We start from the raw sequence: 24,286 nt of genomic DNA, 5'->3' as shown, positions 1-24,286 counted from the left end.
TTAAATTATATTTTTTTAATTAATAACAGACTGAAGAGCTCTGGGGAGTGGGTAGGAAAGTGGAATTGTGGTTGAGCTGAGGTCAGCCATGATCATATTAAATGGGTTTGAGGGTCTAAATTGCCTATTCCTGCTCCTAGTTCTTAAGTTCTTATATTCTCCAGTCAGAAAGTAATTTTCCCAAAAGAATTTTTTTTTAATTTTTACTTCTCTTAATCCCCCAGCACCATGCTCCCCATATAAAATCATCTTGCATTCAATGAAGAGTCCACAACTCTTCCAAAACTGCTGCATCAAGTCGCTGTTCCAAATTAATTTTGAGAAAAGAAAACTGACAGAAAAAGAACTCAAATGACTAGCTCTCATGTTATTGACTGAAATCAAAGTCAATGCCGGGCCCAAGCTTAGAAAAAAAGATAGGGAGTGCCCTGGAAGCCCTGTGTTACAAGCTGCACTTCACAAACTGTGGAGACATTTCAGAAAGTTAATGCCGCAGCACACATGATATTTCATGCATTAACATTAATGTGAATGGAAACAGTATGACAAAACGAACATTATTTTCTGCTAATCCAATAATTCCATCCATGACCTTGTCAGTCACACAGAGCCTCAGAAAATTGAACATAGAATATAGAACATTACAGCACAGTACAGGCCCTACAGCCCCCGATGTTGTGCCGACCTGTCATACTGATCTCAAGCCCATCTAACCTACACTATTCCATGTGCATCCATATGCTTATCCAATGATGACTTAAATGTACCTAAAGTTGGCGAATCTACTACCGTTGCAGGCAAAGCGTTCCAGTCCCTTACTACTCTCTGAGTAAAGAAACTACCTCTGACATCTGTGCTATATCTTTCACCCCTCAATTTAAAGCTATGCCCCCTCGTGCTCGCCGTCACCATCCTAGGAAAAAGGCTCTCCCTATCCACCCTATCTAGCCCTCTGATTATTTTATATGTTTCAATTAAGTCACCTCTCAACCTTCTTCTCTCTAATGAAAACAGCCTCAAGTCCCTCAGCCTTTCCTCGTAAGACCTTCCCTCCATACCAGGCAACATCCTAGTAAATCTCCTCTGCACCCTTTCCAAAGCTTCCACATCCTTCTTATAATGCAGTGACCAGAACTGTACGCAATACTCCAAGTGCGGCCGCACCAGAGTTTTGTACAGTTTCACCATAACCTCTTGGTTCCGAAACTCGATCCCTCTATTAATATTTCTTCCATTAACTTTTAACAGAAACTAATATAGTGATTTTAACATGGTTAATAGAAATTCCTATGAACAACAGTTCACAGCTAGCAGGTAGGGACATCATCTGAAACAAAAACCAAGTTTTGAAGTGAACACAGAAGACGTTTCGTCTGCTTTAAGTTCATTGTTTCAGCCTTTATTTTGCACACAATTCAAAATTAAGCCTAAAATAATCGTAACTATAGTCAGATAAATTTCAATTAAACAATCTCAAGCTTTTGATTTGATGCTTTTCATTCATTATATTTGGTAATGCAACAATAAAATCTGATATATATACATAAAGAAAAAAATACTGTAGCAACAAATAGTGGTACACTAATATTAAATAGTAAAAACAAGGAGACAGTAATACACTAATTCTGAACTCATTGAAATTTATGAAAAGCATTATTTCTAGTCCAATTACCATTAAAGGATGTGTCATAAACTATTTAATTCTATATACTACGCACAGGGTCATTATATCTTCCTTGTGCCAATAAAGTGGAAAGTTCGGAAATATATCGGATGGCACAGTGCAGAGTTTGAATTTTGGTAAGAGTCTGACCTCTCTGGCTGTAGACAGGTGGTAAAAAACTTCGAAGAGTATGAAGCGCACTAGCGAGCCTCCTCATTCGCAGTTTCTCCCTCTCGCTCGCCTTCATTCTGCGTTTTCCTGACATCTTCTTTTTGGGCAATCCCTGAGAACTCCGGAATGATGTACAATTCTCTTCAATGGTACAGGTTTGTGGAAAGGACTGCAAGAAGAGCTCGTTTCTTGGTGGATTGCTTGTCCCCTTTGAGAGATGAGGAAGAGGAGAATAGAAGGATTCAGACGGTGATGCTGGTGAGAAACCATGAGGTGATGGAACTCGGCGTGGCTCCAAGTTGTCTACTTCAGCTCTCCAGCTAATGTCTGATTCCATTCCCACATTAATCAGTCCAAGATTATCATCCATTTCGAGCAGAGTTTTCAGAAGAGTGTCCATTGTGGACTAAGGAGGTCTTAACTGATAGTGGGAGCCTGTGGACAGGGCAGATGACTGACAGCATTAGCTAAGGACTTTTTTCTATATATAGTGAGTAGAGCAGTGACAGCTTGCAGATTCACAGCTGAGGAGGCAAGTTCAAAGAAGACGGATAGTGTGGAGTTTTAAAATGCAAAACAACTTCAAGCACTTTGCTTAGAACACTTCATCCATTGTCACCTCTCAGTAAAGTGCCTCAAATATCCAGGAATAATTTGTAAGAGAAGATCACAAAGCAGCGATAAAACACATATGAATGTATAGGCACAATAACATTTATAAGACAAGGAATACAGAAATAAAAACATTTGCAAATCTGTAGTAAAAGAGAATAAAGTGAATAATTCAGACTTCATGGTTATGTTTGAATTGCATTGTAGAAGTAAAACATTTCAACAGAGGATTCTTGTAACATATTCCTTGAAAAACATTATTCAGTGCAAACTAAAGCGTGTGAGGCGCACTTTAACATTGTGTTTAGATGAAAATGTTCTTCAGCACTTTGCTTGCTCATGGCCACTAAGAAAAACATGAGAAAATTAACATGTAAACATGCTTTATAACTTAGTGGAAGTCATCCCTCCTGCATACAAACTTTCCTGTTTTACAATCCCACAGCAGTTTGGAACCACTGCACCTTACATCTGAAAACTCAGAAGATTTGGTTCTGACCTAAAGAATCAGAATTTTACAAAATAGAAGGCTCTTACCTTTCTAATTCAACTTTCTAACATTGGCTTCCCCCAAGGTTCACCTAGTTTTAAACTCGTGTCCCATAACTTTAATTTTTATTTCTCACACAACAATCTAATTACCTTTTAAAAATACCCAAGGAGTCGTGAGGTGATTTTATGCCTATCCAGCTAGCTAAAAGTATAATTCCATAATTAGTATTCTCCATGAAAATAATAGTAATATATTTACACAGCATCTACCACTCCATTACTGTTCTCTATGTGTCTGCCTCTTTATTTTCTAAATGGATTTAATATCTATGTTTTACTTTTTATCTTGTGCAAATATGTTTTCCCACTCTCTCTATTTCATGTAATATTTACCTTTGTCCTGTCTTTCTGTGTCATCTACCAGATAAATATTTCCCTATTCATTCACAAATCTTCTTTTGCATTATAATTTCCTTTTTCTGGACAGTTAAATAGTCATCTTCAATAATTATGTCGGAATAGAGTTGTCTCTCTTTTATCTATGATCCAATTCTCAATTTTCTATCCACTACTCGTACATTCTGAAATGTATTTCCAGGAATGTCATTGAACAGCTTACAGTATTTCTATTTAAATCCTTATGCACTTCTACTGCCAAGTGATACTTCAATCCTTTCCCCGTCCCTCACCCACTATAAAATTTTATGTCAAGGGATCTTTGGGTATAGGAGTTGGGACGTCATGTTGAGGTTGTATAGGTCCTTGGTGAGGCCTCTTCTGATGTACTGTGTGCAGTTCTAGTCGCCCTGAGATAGGAAGGGTATTATTAGACTGGAAAGGGTTCAGAAAATATTTACCAGGATGTTTGCCGGGAATGGAGGGTTTGAAATATAAACATAGACTGGAAAGGCTGGGACTTTTTCACTGGAATGTAGGAGATTGAGTGGTGAACTTATTAACGTTTATAAGATCATGAGGGGCATAGATAAGGCTTTTTCCCCTTGGTTCGAGGAGTTCAAAACAAGGAGGCATATTTTTAAGGTGAGAGGAGACAAATTTAAAAATGACACGAAGGCCATTGTTTTACATAGAGTGTGGTTAGTGTGTGGAATGAACTGCCAGAGAAAATGGTGGATGCAGGTATAGTTATAACATTTAAAAGACATAAGTTCATGAATATGAAAGGTTTGGAGGGATATGAGCCAAGCACAGGAAGGTGGGGCTAATTTAGTTTGGGAACATGGTTGGCATGGACTGGTTGAACTGAAGGGTCTTTTTCCGCATTGTATGACTCTATGACTAGGAGTATAAAATTGCCAATTCTGACTGAGCTACAATCACATTATTTCTGATATTCTTTTATGCTAAAATGTTGTTTTCTCAATTTTGGTTTTCTTACCTATATCACACAACAAAGAGCAATGTAATTGTACCTAAATCCAACCCCACCTATTACAGTTCCTTGTTCTGGTCATACCTATCATTCTCAGCATTTTCTACACGGTGATTTTCCTTTCTGACAATGTCTCTTGGCTCCCAGACGCTGGCGAAATTAATTTAAACCCTCTCGATTGTACTAGCAAAACAATTTTAGAACTTAGACTTCGCTCAGCAGGAATGCAAACTGTTTGGCTTTTACCAGTTTCATTTCCCCCAAAGCTGAGCTCAACATCCCAGGAATCAGAATACCCCTCCGCTACCAGCTACCTCCAACCACCTGCCCGATAGTCTTCTCCTTCTATCTATATACCCACATGCACATGGCATTGGGAGGCACTGTGGATATGATTCCTTTTGAGGTTTTGCTTGCTAATATTCTACCTCATCCCCTAAATTCTGAATGTAGGACCACATCCCTCTTTTATCTGTTTCATTCATACTAATATAGATTGTGACTGCTCCCCCTTTGGTTGTTCTGCATCAGTGATATCCTTGACTGTGGCAACACACTATCCTGTATGTATGTGTGCGATTACAGAAATATCCATCTATTCCCCCATCAAATCCCTATCACTATTGTTCTTCCAGTCCTCCATGTAGCCATCCCTCCATGTTGCCTAGGCAACCACGGTGCCTTGGTCTTGTCTCGGGCTACTTTCCCCACATGAGCCATCATCCTCATCAGTTTTCAGATTAGAATATTTGTTGGAGAGTGGGACACACTTATGGGATTCCAGTGCTGTCCACCCGTTCTCTTTTGACTGCTCATGTTTTGTCGGAATACTCTTAAGTTGTGGGGCGACCGTATCTTTAAAGCTGCTGTCCATGTAGCTCTTAACCTCGCGGATATCTCACACTGATGCCAGTTGGTGTTCAAGTTCCAAAACCCAGAGCTCAAGCTGCTAGAACAGATGACCTATCCAGCAGAAATGATTTTCCAGGGCATGAGAAGCAGGGCATATCCTTAGTTATTAGTTAACCTTGCCACTGCTCATAAACCTTCCCAATACCAATGGGCAATCATGATATTGCAATAGAGGAAAAGCACTGATCAGCTGTAAGCACTCCAGCTACTCAAAGTGCCTAGCCTACATAACCAAAGAACTCTGAATCCTCTCTCACCTTTATTCTCTTCCAAATACTAAGCTTGCTTGTGAAAGAAACTTCTGGAAATTCAACTATGACAGACATCTCTGTTACTAGGAAATGTTGCAATTCAACAACAAAATAAAACATCTCCATTTATAAAGCATCAGCTTCAATCAATAGAGACTAAACTTCTTATAAGAACGGTTTAAATTTTCATCTTTTTGTGAGTGTGCGTGCACAAGCGAGTGTGTATGCAGGCATGTGTGAGTGCTTATGCATGTACATATTAGTGTGTGTGTGCGCTTGAGTGCATGTGCTAGCATGTATTATGTATTTGTGTGTGTGTGTGCACGCAAGTGAAAACATATGCATGAGCATATATGTGTGAGTGTGCAACAAGTGTATGTGTGAGTGTGTGCGTGCATGTTGAGTGTACGTATGCGTGCATGCACATTTGTGGCCTAATTTCCTTAGTTACCTCAGAGCTGACAGTGTGAATAAATTAAACTTTCCTTTTAGGTACAAAAGCCTTCACTGCTGGGTCACTTAAAATTCATTTACTCACTCCAAGAGTAAGAGGTACTACAAATGCAATGATGATGGGGATAGAATCCCCATCAAGAGACCACATGGCACAGGCCTTCCAAGGGTCATCCTACCCAGACTCTAGACGACCAGCAGCAGGGCGGATAAATTGAATGAAAAAGAATCTGGAAGGATTAATTCCCAATAGTCATGTTCCAGTAAAAATGTTGATGGGAATGGACAAAGGGAAAACTCAATAATCCTGATTACTCACCAATGACCAGTTCACCAACATTTGGTATGGTTCAGCCAGGCTCACTCAGTTCTCAGATAAAAAAGTGTGGGAAAAGGGATGAAGGGTTTAGGCCCGAAACGTCAGCTTTTGTGTTCCTAAGATGCTGCTTGGCCTGCTGTGTTCATCCAGCTCCATACTTTTTTTTAACCTCAGATTCTCCAGCACCTGCAGTTTCCATTATCTCTGAACACTCAGTTCTCAGCTTCATGATAACATTGCTCCAACATGGACAAACCAAATGAAGTGTAGAGCTGAAATGAGAGTAACTACCTTGGATATCAAGACAGCGTTAGATTGAGTATGGCATCAAAGTTGAAGTTAATGAGAATTGGGGCAAAAACTCTCCACTTGTCAGAGTTATACCCAGCACAAAGCAAGATGGGTGTTCATTCCTGGAAATTAATCATCTAGTGCCAGGACATTGCTGGAGGAGTTATAATTGTCCTATCCCAATAATTTGCAAACTTTTCATAAATTACCTTTTGTCCATCAGTACCATAGAAGTAGGTTGTTAACTAATGACTGCACATTAATCTGCTCTATTTGTGACTCTTCATTTCCTGAAGCAATCCGTAAGTGCAGGTTTGGAGTGATTTGTGACAATTAACAATATTCAGGTTTGGAGTGATTTGTGACAATTAACATTCATACGTCAAAAAAGTGCCAATTAATAACCATGTGAAACAAGAATCTAACCACTGCCCATTGACATTTGATGGAATGATCATCACTGAATCCCCTACCAACATTTTGTGGGTTAGCAATGATTAGAAACTTGACTGGCTCAGCTATGTAAATACTGTAATTAAAAGAGTAGGCCAAAGTCTGTGAATTCTGTGGTGATTAACTCATTTCTTGACTATCCAAACACTTTCCACAACCTACATGGTATAGAGGAAAGATCTGGAAAGCTCATCAGGTCTGGCAGCATCTGTGGAGAGAAGTTCTAAGGAAGGGCCGCTAGACCTGAAACGTTAACTCTGATTTCTCTCCAAAGATGCTGCTAGATCTGCTGAGCTTTCCAGATCTTTCCACACCTTTAATTTCTGCCATGTAGGTTGTAGAAAAACTTTGGATCTAAAAACCGAAAGAACTGCAGATGTTGTAAGTCAGAAACAAGAATAGGAATTGCTGGAAAAGATTAGATTAGATTTCCTATGGTGTGGAAACAGGCTCTTCGGCCCAACAAGTCCATGGCACCCGCTGAAGCATCGCACCCAGACCCATCCCCATATAAGCTCAGTGGATCTGGTAACATCTGTGGAGAGAAGTTCTAAGGAAGGGTCACTAGATCTGAAACGTTAACTCGGATTTCTCTGCACAGGTGCTGCCAGACCTGCTGAGCTTTTCCAGCAATTTCTGTTTTTGTTTCTGATTTACAGCATCCGCAGTTCTTTCGGTTTTTAGAATAAAGGTCTAACGGAATACTTGGCTGGATGAGGTCAGCTCCAGAAACATTTAAGATGACACCCTATCTATCACTTTAAACATTCATTCACTCCATCACTGGTGTGCCATGGCTGCAATGCATATCATCTATAGGCTGCATGGTAGCAATTTACCAAGACTTTATCAGTTCTCAAAAATGCAACCTCCATCACTTGAAAGAACAAGGATCACAAGAACATGCCACCAACTCCAAGTTTGCATCCAAAGACCCAACATTCTGACTTGGAAATATTTTGTTCTTCTTTCATTCTCATGTGGTTAAAATTCTGGGATTCCCTTCCTAAGTCCACTCTGAGTCTACCCACACAGACTGCTGTGGTTCAAGATGTTGATGCACCATTGCCTTTGCAAGGACAATTACAGATAAGCAATAAATTGCTAGCAACGCTCTAAGAATGAGTAACGTAAACTTCAGTGATTCACGAAAGAGTATCTTCACTGACGTTTTTGATAACATTTACAGGTAAAGATGAATGTACCTTGTGATAAACAAGCCCCTTGAAGTTTTTATACTGGCTACGTGTTGGTGATCTGCTAACTTTCCTTTCAAAAGGTGTGGGAAAATCTGTGATTCTGGGAATAACAGAAACATCAATTCACAAGTAAATGAGTATTAGTGGTTGATTCAACTTAAAATTTGGACATTTCTTTTTCATTGTTTTTTCCGCTTTGTATTACAACATATATAAATACAAGTATGCAAATACATTTTAAACCAACACAACTTAATCACAAGGCAAGTAAAGCATTCTCTGCACAAAATTATATTTTTAATTTTGTGTTGACATGAAGTCAACAGTCAGGCTTTAACTCTCACATTTCTGTTGAAAATCATTTTGTACGTTCATTAAAAATAGCACACATCCTTGTTGATAAAAGACAATGGATCTTTGACAAAACCCTGAGGATTGATCATAGACAGCTGTGACTGTACGATCATACTGCAGTATTGCTGACTGCTAGGTTTTGTTCCTATTGCTTCAGATTTTCCAGACACAATGGTGTGGTAAGGGTATGGTACAAGCACTTACTATGTTCAATGCTGAATAAATTCTCTTGATTGGGTCTAAGGGATTCCACAATATTCTGAATTAGTGTAATTCTATAAAAATCTCAGCCCACATACGGACCAAGCAATGAATTTAACTGGGAACATCTGAATGGGATGCACCAATAAATATCAAGATAGAAGGAAATCAATACAATTTCTGTTTTAAGAGCCACTGCATGAAAAATCAAAGACTGTCAATTCTCTGTAAATGGGATCTAAGTTAGTACAAAGTTTGTGTCAACGCATCCTCCAGAACTATTTTTGCTTTATTTGCAGTTTTGGACATGGAAGAAATATTCCAATAAAGGTTTCACTGGTTAATAAATAGCTTCAGCTAAAGTTGGGTGGAGAAAACACACAGTCTCTTTCACATTTGACACAATTTTTTCCCCCCGATTTACACCTGACTTCTTGAAATCTCTGCATTCTACAACCTTGGACGGGATAAGTCCATCAGCAAAATCACTTAATTTCAGCTCGATGGAATTGAGAGCCTCCAAGCTTCCACCAGTCGTCTGCTGTTGAATCTCTCATCCACATCTTTGTCACTTATATGAATGATTTGGATGAAGGAACTGACTGTATTTTATGATGTGGTTGATAATTAAAGGGGTATTCTCACATCACAAGGAAAACCTTCAAATCCTGGCAAACCCAGAAAATTCTGTTGTAAGGGTTTGTTGTGAGATGTCATTTTTTTGCCGCATTGCTTATCGTGCCCAATTAAACCTTATTATCTGCATTGCACTGGACATTGGACAAGAGACAGAAGATCTGCTGCAAAATTTTTTTTAACCAGTACATTAACATACTGGCAGTACAGGAGAATTTGAAGAAGAAATTGTTGGCTTTTATCAAATAAATCAAATATCTAAGAGACTTTTTTCAATTACCAAGCACAGTATGAAAAGCTGTCATCTCTCCATGAGCCATAGGTAAATGACCAAATAAATGGAGCTCTGACATTTCCAGAGTTTGTGACCAGGAAACTATCAGCAATAAATGTCCTGATCACTTCCTATGCCAGTGTGCGGTAAGGGGCCGATGTTGGTTTGGAATTGCTAGATGAAGAAACGTGAAGTGAGAGCAAGGAGGTGAGACTTTGTGAATTTACAACTGAGGAGAGGAGTTCAAAGAGACTCCTGCAGCTTAACAGCAAATGAACTTCAGAAACAACTTTAACTGACTACACTCCATTAATTATAGGACCTTTGTGAAATGCTTAAAGTATTACTGATGAAGTGATTGGTCTCCTTTTTCAAATGTCAGACATACGACCAGAATCCAGTTAAACAGGTCAACCGACTAAAGCAGCAGAAGTAAATTCTGAGACACTAATTTACACCAATAAATTTCAGTGAAGGTCGACAAAGAGGGACATGGTCTTGCACTTATTTTCTTGCAATGAGATCATGTAGGTTCAACAAATATGCTTTATCCCTCCAAATGTAAGTTATTTCAAATCATCAATGTCCAACCTTTCAAACAGTTTTAGATAATAAAAACAATTTTATTAATATATTTGTCAGAAACCTATGTATAAATATTCTTAAAAGTACATTCAATTGTTAAATTTCTAGATAATTTGAATTTGCCTGCAATGTGCAGGATAGAGCCATAGTTACTACATTCATCAAGGAAATTAGAAGATAGATATTTCTGAAAGTTACTTAAATGATTATATAGTAAATTCACCATATGTTAATAGAGCAGTGATTAAATAAGAGATAACACAGTGTGGAGCTGGAGCGACACAGCAGGCCAGGCTGCATCAGTGGAGCAGGAAAGTTGACATTTCAGGTCGGGGCCCTTCTTTAGAAATTCCACTGCATGGAAGCCTACATCTCCTTGAATAACTGATCATTGATCATTGGCCTGCTGTATTCCTCCAGCTCCTCACTGTGTATCTCTTATGTAATCACTGCTCTGTTAACATATGTTGCATTTACTATAGTCATTTAAGTAAGTTTAAGAAATATGTATCAATGATCTTCTTAAAAAGATCAATGGTAACTATATTAACTTTGAACTTTATTGCAAGCAACAATTACAGCAATTTATAGAGAGCATATTGTTACTTATTCTCAGCTAAAAGGAAACCTTTAGGGCAAAAAGTACCAAATTCTGTTTGAACTTAACATTGTTTTTATTAGAGAGAGCAAAAACACTGTCTGGGGAAGATAAAACTAAGCAGAGAAATCTGTTTGAAAACTTAAAGTGACTTCTGTAGTTATCATCTCATAATTTTCCCTTCACTTTCTGAATTTTTTTGTCAGTTATTCAAGGAGATGTAGGCTTCCATGCAATGTAACCGTAAGTATTTACTTTGATTCACTTTGAAGGTTTACCAGGTAAGCATATGTCTCAACGCACTTGAGACATTAAAGCTGCAAAGCGACAAACCCCTCATTATTTTAATTTATTCTTCCATTACTCTCAGACTGGCAGCAGGCAAATGTTTAGCAGTGCAGTGTAAGTGTGAAAATAATTATTCACAAAACATAACCATGTTGAATTTCACATTGACACAGTAATCAGCTTAGTGTCAACTGTGATTAAGTCTGGCCTGAGTCAGAACGTTGTGGGTTCAAGACCCAGTCCAGAGACTTGAACACAAATAGCCAGGCTGATATTCTGATGCAGGTGTGAGAGAATGGGGATATATTGGAGACATTGGTAGGATTTTCTGATGGCCAAGTCGATGTTTTTGCAGTGTATATGGGAGTCCCACATGTGGACTCTGCAGAATTTCTGACATGGCAGACACCGAGGGAATTGCCTGTGAAACTGAATATTCTGATGGGCAGTGATAGCGGAAACTGCCGTTGCTGCAGAATCTGAGATAACAAGGTGTAGAAAATTTTCTGAGGGAGAGTCTAGGCCCAAAAAGTTAACTTTCCTGCTCCTCTGATGATGCTTGGCCTGCTGTGTTCATCCAGCTCTACACCTTGTTATTCTGAGGGGCCCTTGGTCTATGCCTGGAACTGTCCAAAACTCTCCATTTAAATCTGAGAACTTGGAGGGTACTGCTGTTAAATAAAATTAATTAGTTAATCAGGAAAAGGGAGACTACTAAAAGCCTAGCCTAAGGTACAGTCATTGTAGTCCCAAAGGACCAGATGGCTACTCTTTCATTAGAGACAATTTCTTTATGAAAATGATGTCAAACAAGTGGATGAAGTGTGAGTGAGGGGATATATGGGAGACAGTGACCATTATATCATAAGATTCAGGTGGTATTAGAGAATTATACGCAACAGCCCAGAGACTGAAAAATCCATTGGTAGACAGCTGACTTTAATGGTTCAAGAACGGAGCTGAACAGGGCTGATTGGAATAAGAAGTTGGCAGATAGAATAGTAACCGTACAATGGACCATCTTCAATGAGCAGATGGTTCCAGTACACTTAAGGTATATTCGCTCTAATGGGAAAGTGTACTTATGACTGATGTAAGGTAGGATTCACAATTGAGAATCAATTGAAATACCAAAGATTTTTTTCAGAGGGGTGGGCAAAGAAGTGAAAAAGCAAATTAGAAGCAAACAAGACTTCCAAGAAAAGATTAACAACTAACATAAAGGGAAATCTGAAATTCTTCTGTAGGGACGTAAACGGGAAGAGAGCGGTTAAAGGAGGAATGGGGCTGATCAGAGGCCAAAAAGGGGATTTACAAATGGGGGCAGGGGGCTTGACTGAGGTGTGAAATGAATACTTTGCATCTGTCATTATAAAAAGAGGATGTTGCCCAGGCCATAGTGACACAAGAGGAAGCTCTGTTACTAAAAGGGTGCACAATTAATAAGGAAGAAATCTTGGATACATTTTTGGCACTTAAAGTCAACACAGCACTGTGACTGGATGAGATGCACCCAAGAAGTTTGAAGGAAGTGAGAGTAGAAGTTGTAGGGGAGCTGTCCATAATCTTTCAGTTTTGTCAGGACACAGGGGAGGTGCCAGGATACTGGCGAATTGTAAACATCATGGACTTCTTCAAGAAGGGTTGCAAGGATAATCTCAGCAATTACTGACCAGTTAGTTGAACTTTGGTGGTGAACAAACTTCAAAAAACAATTATTCTGGATAGAAATAGTAGAGACATGGAAAAAAAAGTGGTTGATTAGCACAAGTCGGCATGAATTTCTAAAAGGGGAATCCTACTTAAATAACTTGCTTGAGTTTTATGAAATGACAACAGGGAGGGCTGGTAAGAATGACACCAATGATGTGGTATACATGGATTTCCAAAAGGTGTTTGGAATACAATGTACCATAACAGACTTGTGAGGAAAGTTATAGGCCAGAATATAAAAGGACAGCAGGAACATGGATGCAAAATTGGCTGTGTGATAGGGAACAAAACAGTCATCAATGGGCATATTTTGGACTGGAGGAAGGTTTGCAGTGGCTTTCCCTGAAATATATTAATGATCTGGATCATGATATGTAGACAATTTCAAAGTTGCAGATGATATTAAGTTGGGACAAATTGTAAACTGAGAAGAGGGCAGTGGTGGAACTCTGAAATGATAAATTGGTGGAGTGGGTAGATGAAGTGATGCACTTTGGTCAGAATAACACTGAAAGACAAGATAAAATAGGGTGTACAATTCCAAAGCGGGTGAAGGAGCACAGAGGTCTGTGTGTATAAGATCATTGAAGGTGGAAATATCAGTTCATGAAACATTATTCTTAGCTTCATTAATAGGAACGTGGAGTAAAAGCACAAGGAGGTGATGTTGAACTTGATAAGGCTGTTGTTAGATTTCAGGAGGAGTATTTTTTCGGTTATGGGTACCACCTTATAGAAAAAATAAGAATATATTGGAGAGAGTGCAAAAGCGATTTACAAGAATGGTTCCAATGAGAAACTTTTATTTTGAGGATAGAATGAAGAAATAGGGACTGTTCTCTTTGGAGAGAAGGTGACTGACAGGAGATTTAACGTAGGTTTTCAAAATCATGAGCAGTCTGAACAGAATAGACAGGGAGAAGCTGGGCCTGCTCACAAAAGAAAAAAAAAGAATGAGAGGGAGTGTAGATTTAAAGTGATGTAAACAAAGCAAGGGCAATGTGACAAAAACAAAATCACACAGCAACTAGTTAGAGGACAGGATGCACTGCCAAAAGATGTGGTGGAAGAATGTTCAATTGAGCCATTCAAGAGTGCACCGGAATGCAATTTGGTAATAATGGTGTGCCAGGATATAGTAAAAATACAGGACATTGGCACTGGGGAATAGAATTGGCACAGGCATGATGGGCTGAATGGCCTTCTTCCATTCTGTAACAATTCTATGATCTGAATAACTATTAAACTGACCCCAGACTTACAAAACAACTCCCCAGGTCTTCAACATTCCCTCTTCCCTGAACCTAACACCTCCCAGGGTTCGACATTCTGTCACACTCCATGCCTGGGACACAATCCCCACCCCTTTTTGCTCAACAGCTGACACTCCCCAGCCACCAGGACATTACCCCCACCACTGGACTTGACTGCCCCTCCTCTGCTGCCACCCACCATCTTCAGCCAAGCCATACCTATCCTGAATTCTCCACTAAATTACCGAGGCACCTTGAAACTTGGAGCCCTGACACTATTTATTTGTCACATCCCCTACTGACACCCTAGTTTCACACCTTTCTCATGTAGTTCCTCTTTCACAGAAGTTGCCAAAGTAGCTGTCTTTGATGCTGGACGTTCAATGACAGGATATGGCAAGTGTCAGATGTGAATAAGAGTGTATGGTTTGCCTCCCCTCAACTCTTCCGCACTGAATGACCTGTCAGAATGAAAGCACGGCACCAAAGCCTTGATTCGAATCTTCTGTCCGAAATGTGAAGCTCTTTCTTAACGCAGAGGAAGGAGTGGGTTGTTAGCCTGCTTGCGATTGTTATTCCACAGAAAATCTGGCACATTCGTATTCTGCTATATTGTGCCAAGGCCCCATCAATCTGCATTAAAATAAACCATTCCGCAGCATTTCAAAGAAGAATTGTCTCCAGCAGCTGAGTCAATATTTATTCCTCAAATGACATCAATAAAATGACACATTTTGGTCCTTACTACGTTGATCTACTGCGAGTTTGTAGTGTGCAGTTTGGCTGCCATGTTGCAGCAATGGGTGCATTTTCAAAGTACTTAACTCACCAAGTATTTCACTGACAACCAGATATTGTGAAAGATTGTTTCTTCAACTATATTTAAACAGCAATCTCTGATGTCCTGCCTAACAAAAATGCAAATTTGAAATACTACTTACAATCCCGACATCAGTTGCAATTCATAAATAGTTCTAAGCAACTCATGGCAGGGTAGTTAATCTAAACACATCACTTCCATAGTTGAAACTTAATGGCTACAGTGCATCTTAAAACTGCGTGCTGGGAAACGTCTATGTAGGGAGAGTTGAGGAACGACAAAGGACAAAAAAAAACACTTTGATACGAATTATGCACGGGCAGCCTACCAATGGGCAGAAAATAAATCAGGAGACAGAAAAGGCATTTAAGAAAGACACGATTATAATAACCTTGGGGGGCTTCAACAAGCAGGTGAACAGGAAAAGTCATAGTGGTAGCAGATCCTGAGAAAAGGAACTTGTAGAATTTCTGCAAGTTGGCTTTTTGGAGCCGCTTGTGGTGGAGCTCACTTGGGGACAATCAATCGTGGATTTGATGATGTGCAATGAGGCGAACTTGATTAGGGGGCTTAAAGTGGATTAACCCTAGGGGGCAGTGACCATAATATGATAAAAATCATCCTGCAGTTTGTGAGAGAAGCTGGAATGAGATATAATGCTATTATAGTTGAATAGATGAAAGAACAGCTGGTCAAAGTTGGTTGGAAGGGGAAGCAGCATCTCAGGAGCACAAAAGCTGACGTTTCGGGCCTAGACCCTCTAGGCCCGAAACGTCAGCTTTTGTGCTCCTAAGATGCTGCTTGGCCTGCTGTGTTCACCCAGCCCCACACTTTGTTATCTCGGATTGTCCAGCATCTGCAGTTCCCATTATCTCTGGTTGGAAGGGGAAACTAGCAGGGAAGATAATAAAGCAACAATGATAGGAATTTCTGCAGGTACTTCAGGAGGCACAGCAGAAATTTAACCTAAAGAAGAAGAAACATACTGAAAGGAGAATGAGGGAGTCATGGCTGACAAGAGAAGTCGGAGTCAGCAGAAAAGTGAACAAAAAAGCATGCAATATGGTGAAGGCTAATGGGAAGCCAAACATTAGGGAAGCCTTAAAAACACAGCAAAGGGCTACTAAAAAAAAATCAATGGGGGGGGAGAAGATGAAATATTACGGCAAGCAAGCTGGTAATATAAAATAAGATTGCAGTAGTTTCTTTTGGAAATACATAAAGGGTAAGAGAGAGGCAAGAGTGGTCATCAGACTGCTGGAAAATGAGGCTGGACAAGTAGTAATGGGGAATAAAGAAATGGTGGAGGAGTTAAATAGGTACTCTGCATCATTCTCCACAATGGAAGACACCAATAGCATACCAGAACTTCAAGAGAGTCAGGGGCAGAGGTGAATAAATTACCTGGACAAGATGGATTACACACCAGAGTTCTGGAGGAGATAGCTGAGGAAATTGTACAGGAATTAGTGATGATCTTTCAGGAATCAATAGTGTGAGGGAGGGTCCCAGAGGTCTGAAAAATAGCTAATGTAACACCTCTGTTTAAGAAGGGAGGGAGGCAGAACACAGGAAACTGCAGACTGGTTAGCCTGATCTTGATCATTGTTAAGATTTTAGAATTTATTATTTATGATGAGATTGCAGGGTACTTTAGACCTTTACTTATAATCTCTTAAAGAACTTGTGGCTGGGCGGCAAGTGAAATCCAATACATTCCCCCAGATGAGACTGAGATATACCTGACTACGTAAATAGATCCATGGGCAGGTGTTGAGGAGATGAAATGGGAATGTAAACTTAAGATCTGGGCGATGAACCTTGATTTAGCTGCCCTCTGCCCGAGGCAAAAGGTCAAGATTTAAAAATTTTTTACAGTACCAAGGCTTTATTATCATCTGGTTTTAATTGAAGCGTTGCAGAACATCTTACAGAAATTGATCTGTATCATACAAGATTTTATTAAAGAAATTTTACATCTGCCGCATTATACATTTGATGGTATTTTATATGTTAGAAGTAGAGATGGGGGACTTGGGATTCCCAAATTACAGGTACAGACACGAGTGGCTGCAATTAGGAGATGCTAAGCCCTTGGATCCTGCACAGATAAGGTTATCTGAGCCTTCTTTCACTATTGCCGGTCAAACAATGTTGAGAATACAAGAATGTGTTCAGAATCAGGATATTTCAAAAGATTAAATAATTTGCAGATCAGAAAATCCAATCAAGCAGAACAGAAAAATGAGAAGGAGCTTTATGTATGAGGAATATTAATTATAAAACATGAAAGGAATTGGAACCATTGAAATGGATTAATCCTCAAAGTCAGGGGCTTGGCATTATATACCTTAAAAATGATAAAATATCAAATTTGTGGATCAAGGCATCTTATGACATCAAATTATCTAAGCTCATTAACAGTCTATTACTGCAACATAACCTCTCTTCCACTGTGTACAACTTTGATGTATGGAAAACCCCTTTTAAATAAAGGGTGCCATCGATGTAAAGCCCCATGTGAGATGTTGAGGTTGTTTGGCTCGCCAAGCTGGTTTCTTGTTTCACGACCACAACCCAAGCTACAAATCTACTCCAAAACCTTAGACCCCATATGAGATGTTATTCCATATTTCTGGTTCATGTCCCTTTGTTAAGAACAGTAGAATCAAGTAACATAATGAGATTATGTACAAACTATGAATATAAGTGGGAAAATATGGATGGATTACTTCTATAGAACCTGGTTGAAAGACAGAGACGGAAAATTGTGGAAACCTGATTTAATATTTAAGGAAGGCTTGAGAACTGTTGTGTCAATGTAACAATCCATTTTGAAAATGAAGACAATTCAATAGCGAAATCCTAGACTGAGAAAGCTGATAAATATAAATACCTTAATGAAGAAATCATCAATTTAACATTCAGAACACAGCTTTCCTTTTTTCAGACTTGTCATGGGTGCTATAATGGGCTGAGTCAAACAATAAACTTATGAGTTCTGCATTCAAAAATACCTGTCCTTTGCCCAAGAAATATCAAGACTCTCAATTGCTTACTTTCAAAATGCTGCAGATTTTTAGCTATGAGTAAAAGTCTTTATCTATGCAGTAGAACTTTTATGATGTTCTTAGGATATTATTTTAAGGTTGGATATTTTATAATTTTAATATTTTTAGTTGTTTGGCATTTCAGGGCATATTAGTTTTAAGATTAGTGTTAAGATATTTTCATAATCTCAAGTACATTTTAATCTGTTCATCTAACTAATAAAGAATTAATTTTAGATAAGCACAAATAACAGTGGTGGGTAATGTTAGGTGTTAATTATTAAGTCTCATCAACTACACGCCAGATGATGTCAATAACTGTACTGCAGTATAATAATAACTATACAATGTCTATAACTAACTGATTGGTGCTACCCAACTCTCTGGTTTCATCTGTCCTGGCTTGAGAAGCTGCTTCAGGCCTGTTATGTCCCTTTATGCCCATCTCTATATCACCTAGCTGTGACACATACATTGATGAGCAACTTTAAAACTTGAAAGACACCATACCTATTGTTAGTGTATTAAATTAACAGGCAGGTTCAGTTGGCAGTTACAAAGGCAAATGCAATATTAGCATTCACTTTGAGAGGGCTACAATACAACAGCAGGGATGCACTGCTAAGGCTGTATTAGGCTCAAGTCAGGCTGCTTTTGGAATATCGTGAGGAGTTTTAGGCCCCTTATCTAAGGATGTGCTGGCCTTGTTCGGTCTCCAGGGGAGGTTCACTAGAATGATCCTGGGCATGAATGGCTGGTCATACAAGGAGTGGTTGAGGTCTCTGGGTCTGTAGGGTCATATAGCACCGAAACAGACCCTTCAGTCAAACTTGTCCATGCCGACCAAGTTTCCCAAACTAAACTAGTCCCACTTGCCTGAGTTTGGCTCATATCCCTCTAAACCTTTTCAACTCATGTTCCAATCCAAAGGGCTTTTAAAAGATGTAACTTTACCTGCATCTCCCACTTCCTCTGACGGTTCATTCGACTGGGGAGCAATATTATTCCAGAGATCCAGATAATGTTCTGGGGACCTGGGTTCGAATTCCAGTGGAATTTAAATTCAATAAAGTATCTGGAATTAAGAATCTAATGATCACGATTCCATTGTTGATATTTGGGAAAAGCCCACCTGGTTAACTAACGTTCTTTAGGGAAGGAAACTGTCATCCAGACCTGGTCTGGCCTACATGTGACTCCAGGTCCATGGCAAAGAGGTTGACTCTGAATTGCCCTCTGGGCAATTACGGGTGGACAATAAATGCTGCTGAGCCAGTGATGCTGTTGTGAATTAAAAATAAACTACACACCCTTTGTGTGAAAATGTTGCCCTTGAAATCTGCCTCCTCTCACTTTACAAATGTGCCCCTCAGTTTTGAACTCCCCCACCCTAGGGAAAAGACCTTTGCTATTCGTCTTATCTATATCCCTCATGATTTTATAAACCATCACAAAGTCAATCCTTAACTCCCTATGCGTCAGTGAAAAATGTCCCAGCCTATCCTTATATCTCAAATGCTCCAGTCCTGGCAGCATCCTGGTAAATCTTTTCTGAGCCCTCTGTAATTTAATAACATTATTCCAATAGTACGGCGACCAGAACTGCACACATTACTCCAAAAGTGGCCTCACCAACGACTTGTACAACCTTAACATAACATTCCCCTTTCAATATTCAATGGTCTGAGCAATAACAGCAAGTGTGCTAAATGCCTTCTTAACCACCATGTCTACTTGTGATGCAACTTTCAAAGCACAATGCACTTGAACCCCTAGGTCTTTCTGCTTGACAACTCTACCCAGGGCTCTCCCATTAATTGTATCAGTCCTGCTCTTATTTGTTTTATCAAAATGCAATACCTTGCATTTATCCAAGTTAAAATCCATCTGCCACTCCTCAGCCCATTGGCCCAATTGATCAAGATCCCTTTGTCATCTCAGGTAACCTTCTTCACTGTTGACTATACCACAAATTTTGGTGTTATCCACAAAGTTATTAACCATGCCTGCTAATTGCTCACCCAAAACATTTATATAAATGACAAACAAAAGTGGATCCAGTACCAATCTTGTACTGGGAGTTTTGATGGATTTGGTTGTGGGGTGGGGTCACTGAAACTTACAGGATACTGAGAGATCTGGACAGAGTGAACGCGGAGAAAATATTTCCATTCGAGATGCTAGGATCTGAGGAACAGCCTTAGAGAGAAGGGTCAACCTTTTCAGAACTGAGATGAGGAGGAATTTCTTCAGCCAGCCAGAATCTGTGAATCTGTGCAAACCATTGCCAAGGAAAGCTGTAGAGGTCAAACCACTGAATGTCTTTAAGGCAGTGATAGATAGGCTTTGATTAGTAAGGGGATCAAAGGTTACTGAAGACAGCAAGAGAATGGGATTGAGTAACAGTAGCTATGACTATATGTCAGAATGAACTCCGACATGGGGTAAATGCCTAATTCCGCTCCTATAGCTTATGTTTTAACACAAAAAAATGCTTCAGAGATGGAAAAAGATAACTTGATGCTTGGTATGGGACCACTGACACAACGCAGAAAAGAGGACAGGCACTTCCTCACAGTGAGGCGTTAAGGACGACAGAAAAACACCATCAACTGATAAGGCATACCAAGATGCTTACCCACACTTCATTATAGCTGCATGAGGGAAGGTGCATCATCAGAGTGATAAAAACAAAGGATGGAACTGAATAGAAATATCCTTGAATGCAGAAAATTTGGTTGAAGTAACTAAAGGAAACCATTATTTTAAAATACATTTAAACATAGTTTTAGCTTAAATGAATGAATTATTAAAATATGGATCAACAATGTCACAGTAGAATAAGGCAAGGAACATAAATGATTTTAAACTTGCAATCGTTCTTTTTTCAATTTACAGCTGAGTCAATATTAAACAATGGGCAGTTTACAGCATTTAGTTACCAATTTTATTCAAAAATGTTGAGCGGAGAATGTATATGGTGAATGCTTTTTTTTCTGAAGGGGCATCTAAAATACCTAAAACCTAACTTAAAAACAACAAACTTCTGGAGAACCTGATTTTGGGAGCATGCAATTGAGTAACCATTCAAAAACTGTGCAGTCAAAGATCTAACCCTTCTGAAAGTGGAAGGGAGCTGTCACTTATTACTATAATAGAATCTTCATTATCACTGAGCTGCTTAAGATTCTGCACAGCACTCAGTTCAAGTCTTGGCAGATCAGCACTGCTTTTGCTAAAAGTTTCTCTTTGCTTATGTGTTAATTGAGTTTGCTCAGTTTTCTCAGCATCAAAACTGCTGATCACTTTGAGTTGAATATGGCCAGTAGCTACCTTGGTGTTGTCTATTCTATTAATGGCAGTTCTGGATTTGGTCCGCTGAGCACATGTTTGACTCTGATTTGAAATGGAAGGTGACATCACAATATTATCTATAGCTCTGAATGTGAAGCCACATTTTTGTATTATTCTTGTATTCTCAATATCACTATCTTCGCTGGATGACGACAATTTGCGACAAACGCTTTTCTTCTGAAATGTTGAAGTAGTTCCATTCTTATGTTTCATTCTGTGTGGTTTCACAGTTTTATTTTTCTTCAGTCTCAATGAGCTACTATCTGTCTTTGAAGCTCGGTGTGAATAAATAGCTGGATCACTTGTTCCAACAACGTGCTCCCTTGAACATGTTAAATTTTGATTTTCTACCTCAGTTAATGGCCTGACATGTTGAATTGTAGTTGGGTCAGAAATGTAAATTTCTTTTTTCTCTTGCTGAATGCATTGAGTTTCTGATAAGTCACAGCCACTGAATCTCTCTTTATTGGAAAAAGTTGATTCATTTGTAAGTTTTCCTTGAAATGGTGCATCATTTTTATAATTAAAGGAGTATGGCAGGGTTCCACCAGAATTAGGATCTGATTGATGCAGAGATAAAAACTGATGAGAGTTTTTCAATAGAATGCGATCCTTTAAAGATAGATCATAAAGATCAGGCAGCATAGATGCATCTTTCTTAGATAATTCTGCCACATTCTTTTGAAGTGGATCTTGCTTCAGCGCGGCAGCATTTTCTTTCCGTGCTTTGTCTTCTTTTAGTTTACTGATATAGTAAACAGGTACACAGCACTTCTCATTAATGAGGGGATGAACTTGCTCAGAAGTTTCTGCTGGAGTCGTCGGAGTACGGTCTGATCGTGGTGTACTGAATGACTGAGTCCAATCAATGCCACTCAAATCCAACTCTGCAACTATCATAGATGCAGAAGGGGACAAGGCACCGGTACCATGCTCGTTTTCTAATTCTTTAAGAGATAAAGATTCACTGTCAGATTTTATTATTTCTGCAGTGTGTTTAACACCAGGTTGTGTAATTTTATTAGATTTTTCAGAGAATTCTTGGCATTCTTGAGATCCTTCAGTACAAAAGCTAACGGAAGATCTATGTTGATGGGTATTGGAGGGATTCATCCGTTTTCTTACACTTTTTTGAACAGGTTCACTTCCTGTTGCAATTCCAGAACCATGGGAAGATTGTAAATTCATTTCAGCCAGTAGATGTGTGATTTCATCAGGCAAAGGAGCTACCTTCTCTGTTCTCTTGCTTTTACCTGAAAAAAGAACACAAGTTAACCAATAGCTAAGCTAAAAGTCTTACTCAGTTGCTATTTTAAATAAGATTTTTGCAAACATCACCATATGAAAATATATTTAGCTGTTCGCAATTCATTATTTTACTCCTGACATTGAATATTGAGCACTTAATTCAAATGGCAAATGTATTGAGGGATAGTGAAAAAGAGTAGCACAATTGTGCCTGGAAGGATATAAGGCCATAAGGAGTAAGAACAGGAGAGCCTGATGTGCCATTCAATAGAATTACGGATGATCTGACATTTATCATCTGATATTTCTGCCTTTTCCCTGTAACTATTTCCTTTCTGATTAAGAATCCATCTATCTCAGCCTTAAGCAGGCACAAGGACTCTGACCTCCCCCCCGACTCCCCTCACCACTCCCATAGCTTTCTGTGGCAACAAGTTCCAAAGACTCAACCCGCCGACAGAACAAATTCTCCCTCAGCTCAGTCTTAAATTGGCGCTCCTCAATTCTGAGACTGTGCCCTCTGGTCCTAGGCTCTCCCATGAGGGGAAACATCCTGTCAGCATTTGCCATGTCTTTCACTGAGATCACCTCACATTCTTCTAAATTCAAATATACAGAGTCCCAGCCTGTTTAACTTTTGCTCATAAAACAATTCTTCAATACCAAGGATTAGCCTAGTGAGCCTTCTCTCAACAGCCTAGAATGAAATGATATGCTTCTTTAAACAAGGGGAGCAAAACTACTCTCAAGACTTTGCATGTGGTCTCACCATCACCTTGTATAGTTGCATAAAGACTTGCCAATTTTTGTAACCCCTTGAAATAAGGGCCAACGTTCCATTAGCCTTCCAGATTTTTTGCTGTACTTGTGTGCTAGCTTTCTGTACTTCATGCATATGAGCCTCCAACTCTCTTTATGGTGCAAAGAGGATCAAGCAGGATGGTGACTGGAGAGGAGATTAGAGCATCGAGCAGGATGGTGATGGGATAGGGGATCAGAGGATTGACTGGATTAGCGTATTGAGCAGGACAATGACTGGAGAGGGAATTAAAACACTGAGCAGGATGGTGACTGGAAAAGGGATTAGAGCATTGAACAGGATGGTGACAGGAGCAGGAATTAGAGGATCGAGCAGGGTGGTGACTGGACAGTGGATTAGAGCATGAAGCATGACAGTGACTGGGGGAGGAGATTACAGCATTGAACAGAACTGGGGCATGGGTTAGACAGCACTGAGCAGGGTTTTGGTCAGAAGATGAACTCGAGTGGGCAGGTCAGAACCAAATAGAAGAAGTGCTGCAAGTCTTCTGTGGCACCATGCATATGCCTTTAGGTGCAGTGGGCAAAGGCTTTCAATTGTGGGTGAAGTGTGCACAGAATACTGATTTCAGATGCACAGTTATGACAGCAATAATGCAGACTTTTGTCCCAATGTGGTGGCAGGTGATACACAGCACAATATAAGGAGTCACCAAACTCTTTGTAAATTAGTACATATAGGACATCTAGTGGTAAAACACCAGTAACTATAACTCCTTTCTTGCCAAACGTTAATGGAAACCTACATTTAAATTTATTTTTCTACCTTGTTTCTCTTAAACCCGTACGTCTTGATCTGAGATGTAACGCTATTTCTCCTTTTATCAGATATTGTCAGAGCTTTTGAGTATTTCCAGCATTTTATTTTTACTACATCAAACTGT

The 24,286-nt window shown here is 39.3% G+C and overlaps 2 protein-coding genes across 6 annotated transcripts in view; both read right to left on the bottom strand.

Moving 5' to 3' along the window:
• Positions 1–1,703: 1,703 nt before the first annotated feature.
• msgn1 (mesogenin 1) lies at positions 1,704–2,234 on the bottom strand. The gene has a single exon (XM_059645709.1). The coding sequence runs from the start codon at positions 2,232–2,234 to the stop codon at positions 1,704–1,706; it is 531 nt and encodes a 176-aa protein (XP_059501692.1).
• Positions 2,235–17,699: 15,465 nt separating this feature from the next.
• Positions 17,700–24,286, bottom strand: part of LOC125452700 (flap endonuclease GEN homolog 1) — a 43,336-nt gene continuing 36,749 nt past the window's right edge. For all 5 annotated transcript variants that reach the window (XM_048531401.2, XM_048531406.2, XM_048531405.2 and 2 more), the window contains exon 14: positions 17,700–22,588. In XM_048531401.2, the coding sequence (XP_048387358.2) occupies positions 21,084–22,588 (1,505 nt within the window). In that variant the 3' untranslated portion in view covers positions 17,700–21,083. The remainder of the gene's footprint in view (positions 22,589–24,286) is intronic.

Source organism: Stegostoma tigrinum, chromosome 4 (genome assembly GCF_030684315.1).
Source record: "Stegostoma tigrinum isolate sSteTig4 chromosome 4, sSteTig4.hap1, whole genome shotgun sequence".
Taxonomy (NCBI): domain Eukaryota; kingdom Metazoa; phylum Chordata; class Chondrichthyes; order Orectolobiformes; family Stegostomatidae; genus Stegostoma; species Stegostoma tigrinum.
Note: the sequence above shows the minus strand (reverse complement) of the source record. Positions and strands in the feature narration are given on the sequence as shown.

Coding starts and splice junctions, on each gene's coding strand:
- msgn1 (XM_059645709.1), bottom strand. CDS start 2,234: ATGGACACTCTTCTGAAAACTCTGCTCGAAATGGATGATAATCTTGGA.